This window comes from Cervus elaphus, chromosome 9 (assembly GCF_910594005.1).
Source record: "Cervus elaphus chromosome 9, mCerEla1.1, whole genome shotgun sequence".
Lineage (NCBI taxonomy): Eukaryota > Metazoa > Chordata > Mammalia > Artiodactyla > Cervidae > Cervus > Cervus elaphus.
The window spans coordinates 11,092,515-11,096,394 of NC_057823.1; the positions used below are offsets into that span (position 1 = coordinate 11,092,515).

At 43.5% G+C, this 3,880-nt stretch overlaps 1 protein-coding gene across 1 annotated transcript; it reads left to right on the plus strand.

Annotated features, from left to right (window-relative positions):
- The first annotated feature begins 225 nt into the window (after window positions 1-225).
- Window positions 226-1,194, plus strand: LOC122699834 (olfactory receptor 1361-like). The gene has a single exon (XM_043912234.1). It carries the CDS (start codon window positions 226-228, stop codon window positions 1,192-1,194), a length of 969 nt encoding a protein of 322 aa, XP_043768169.1.
- Window positions 1,195-3,880: the final 2,686 nt, after the last annotated feature.

Below are 3,880 nucleotides of genomic sequence, written 5' to 3' on the forward strand. Positions count from 1 at the left end.
ATAACATGTCAGCTATGGATTTAATCCCCTTATCCTATTTTCTCACTTAATCCTTATAACAATCCTAAGGAATTAGAAAAATTAGTCCCGTGTAACAGATGGGGAAACTAGGCTCAGTGTGGTTAAGTGAGATGCATCTTCAGGGATGGATTTGAAAGAGCAGTGAGGTAATCTGTTTCCTTCCCATGGTTGACGCCCTGTTTCTGGCTCTAGAACTGCCTGGACATGGACAATCAGACTCAAATCACTGAGTTCGTCCTCCTCGGCCTCTCCCAGCAGCCCCTGCAGAGACAGCTGCTCTTCAGCCTGTCCTTCATCCTGTATTTGAGTGGGTGCCTGGGGAATCTTCTCACCATCCTGGCCATCGTCTTGGACCCTCACCTCCACAGCCCCATGTATTTCTTCCTCAGCAATTTGTCTCTTCTTGATATCTGCTTTATCTCGACCACCATCCCCAAGATGCTGGTGAACCATCTGTGTGGGCTCAGCACCATCTCCTTCTCAGCTTGCCTGGCCCAGATGTATTTCTTCATCGTCTTTGGGGCAGCCGACAGCATGCTTCTCTCGGCCATGGCTTACGACCGCTACCTGGCCATCTGCAGCCCACTGCACTACGTGACAATCATGAGTGTCCTTTGGTGTGCCTTGCTGGTGGTGATACCCTGGATCTCAGCCAACCTCATCTCCATGGTCCACACTCTCCTGATGTCCCACTTGTCCTTCTGCACCAATAGGATCCCACACTTCTTCTGTGACATCAATGCCTTGGTCAAGCTCTCCTGCTCTGACACCCAAGTCAACGAGATGCTGGTGTTGGTCCTTGGGGGCCCGGTGGTCCTCATCTTTTTCATGTGCATCATGGCCTCTTACACACCCATTGCTGTGGCTGTGTGGAAGGTGCCCTCAGTCCAGGGCATGTGGAAAGCATTCTCCACGTGTGGCTCTCACCTTTGTGTTGTCTGTCTCTTCTATGGGACTGTCATTGGGGTCTACTTCACCCCTGCATCCACACACACCACCCAGAGGGACATGGCAGCCACAATGATGTACACCATGGTCACCCCCCTGCTGAACCCCTTCATCTACAGCCTGAGAAACCGAGATCTGAAGGGGGCCCTCAGGAAACTTCTTCTCAGCAGGAACCCCTTTGCCCCAGCCTCTTTAGAGACTCTTTTTAGGCCTAATTGCTTTTGAAATAAACTGGATAGGGAAGCAGTGACAGATTTTATTTTCTTGGTCTCCAAAATCACTGCAGACAGTGAGTGCAGCCTTGAAATTAAAAGATGCTTCCTCCTTGGAAGGAAAGCTATGACAAACCCAGACAGTATATAAAAAAGCAGACATCACTTCCAGTAGTCAAGTACAGATGTGAAAGTTGGACCATAAATAAGGCTAAGGCCCAAAGAATTGATGCTTTTAAATTGTGTTTCTGGAGGAGACTCTTGAGAGTCCCTTGGAGAGCCACAAGATCAAACCAGTCACTCCTAAAGGAAATCAACCCTGAATATTCATTAGAAAGACTGATGCTGAAGCTGAAGCTCCAATATTTTGGCCACCTGATGCGAAGAGCCGACTCATTGGAAAAGACCCTGATGCTGGGAAAGACTGAAGGCAAAAGGAAAAAGGGGCAGCAGAGGATGAGATGTTTGGATAGCATCACTAACTCAATGCACATGAATTTGAGCAAACTTCAGGAGATAGTGGAGGACAGACGAGCCTGGAGTGCTGCAGTGTTGCAAAGAGTTGGACATGACTTAGTGACTGAACAATAATGACAACAGTGCTTCCCAATATTAGAATGTTTTTCTTTTAAAGATAGAAACAATATATTTTTATTCATGTAAGTACTTTATTAAATATATTTGACATACATCATTGCATAAATTTAAGGTGTATAAAACATTACTTTGGCACATTTGTATATAGCAATATGACTTACATTGCAGTGATATTTTGCACCTCTGTCACATTAAACAATTTTCCTTTCTCTTAACTTGTTGGGATAATTCAGTTTTAGTTTTTCAGCAAGTTTTGTGATTGTAGTATAATATTGTTGTCTATACTGTTCACTAAATTCTCTGACCTATTTACTATTCATTGCAATTTTGTACCCTTAAAAACATCAGTCTTACTACTCCACTCTTCCATTCCCTGGTAACTACCATTCTGGTCTTTACATGTTTGATTATTTTTTTAGCTTCCAGATATAAGTGATTTCTGATTCCATATGGTATTTTTCTTTCTCTTTTTCACTTATCTCACTTCAGTTCAGTCACTCAGTCATGTCTGACTCTTTGCGACCCCATGGACTGCAGCATACCAGTCTTCCCTGTCCATCACCAACCCCCAGAACTTTCTAAACCTGTGTCCATCAAGTCAGTGATGCCATCCAACCATCTCATCCTCTGATGTCCCTTTCTCCTTTTGCCTTCAGTCCCTCTCAGCATCAGGGTCTTTTCCAATGAGCCAGCTCTTCACATCAGGTGGCCAAAGTATTGGAGGTTCAGCTTCAGCATCAGTCTTTCTAATGAACATTCAGGGTTGATTTTCTTTAGGAGTAACTGGTTTGATCTTGTTGCTGTCCAGGGGACTCTCAAGAGTCTTCTCCAACACTACAGTTCAAAAGCATCAATTCTTCAGCACTCAGCTTTCTTTATGGTCCAACTCACATCTGTACATGACTATCGGAAAAACCATAGCTTTTACTATATCGACCTTTGTTGGCAAAGTAATGACTCTGCTTTTTAATATATTGTGTAGGTTTGTCATAGCTTTTCTTCCAAGGAGCAAGCATCTTTTAATTTCATGGCTGCAGTCACCATTTTGGAGCTCAAGAAAATAAAGTCTGTTCCTGTTTCCATTGTTTCCCCACCGATTTGTCATGAAGTGATGGGACCAGATCTTAGCTTTTTTGAATCTTGAGTTTTAAACCAACTTTTTCACTCTTCTCTTTCACCTGCATCAAGAGGCTCTTTAGTTCCTCTTCAGTTTCTGCGGTTAGGGAGGTGTCATCTGCATACCTGAGGCTATTGATATTTCTCCCAGCAGTCTTGATTCCAGCTTGTGCTTCATCCAGCTCAGCATTTCGCAAGACGTACTCTGCATATAAGTTAAATAAGCAGGGTGACTATATACAGCCTTGACGTACTCCTTTCCTGATTTGGAACCAGTCTGTTGTCCCACGTCTGCTTCTAACTGTTGCTTCCTGACCTGCATACAGGTTTCTCAAGAGGCAGGTCAAGCGGTCTGGTATTCCCATCTCTTTAAGAATTTTCCACAGTTTGTTGTGAGCCACACAGTCAAAAGCTTTAGCATAGTCAATAAAGCAGAAGTAGATGTTTTTCTGGAATTCTCTTGCTTTTTCTATGGTCCAACAGATGTTGGCAATTTGATCTGTGGTTTCCTCTGCATTTTCTAAATCCAGCTTGAACATTTGGAAGTTCTCAGTTCATGTACTATTAAAGCCTAGCTTGGAGAATTTTGAGCATTACTTCAGTAGCACTTCAGATGAGTGCAATTGTGCGGTAGTTTGAACATTCTTTGGCATTGCCTTTCTCTGGGATTGGCAGATGAAAATTGACATTGTTCATTTCAGTCCTGTAGCCACTGTTGAGTTTTCCAAATTTGCTGGCATATTGAGTGCAGCACTTTCACAGCATCACCTTTAGGATTTGAAATAGCTCAGCTGAAATTCCATCACCTCCACCGGCTATGTTCATAGTGATGCTTGCTAAGGCCATTTGACTTCACACTCCAGGATGCCTGGCTCTAGGTGACTGATCACACCATCATGGTTATCTGGCTCATTAAGATCTTTTTTTATATGTGTGTGTGTGTGCTCAGTCACTTCAGTCATGTCTAACTCTTTGCAACCCTGTGG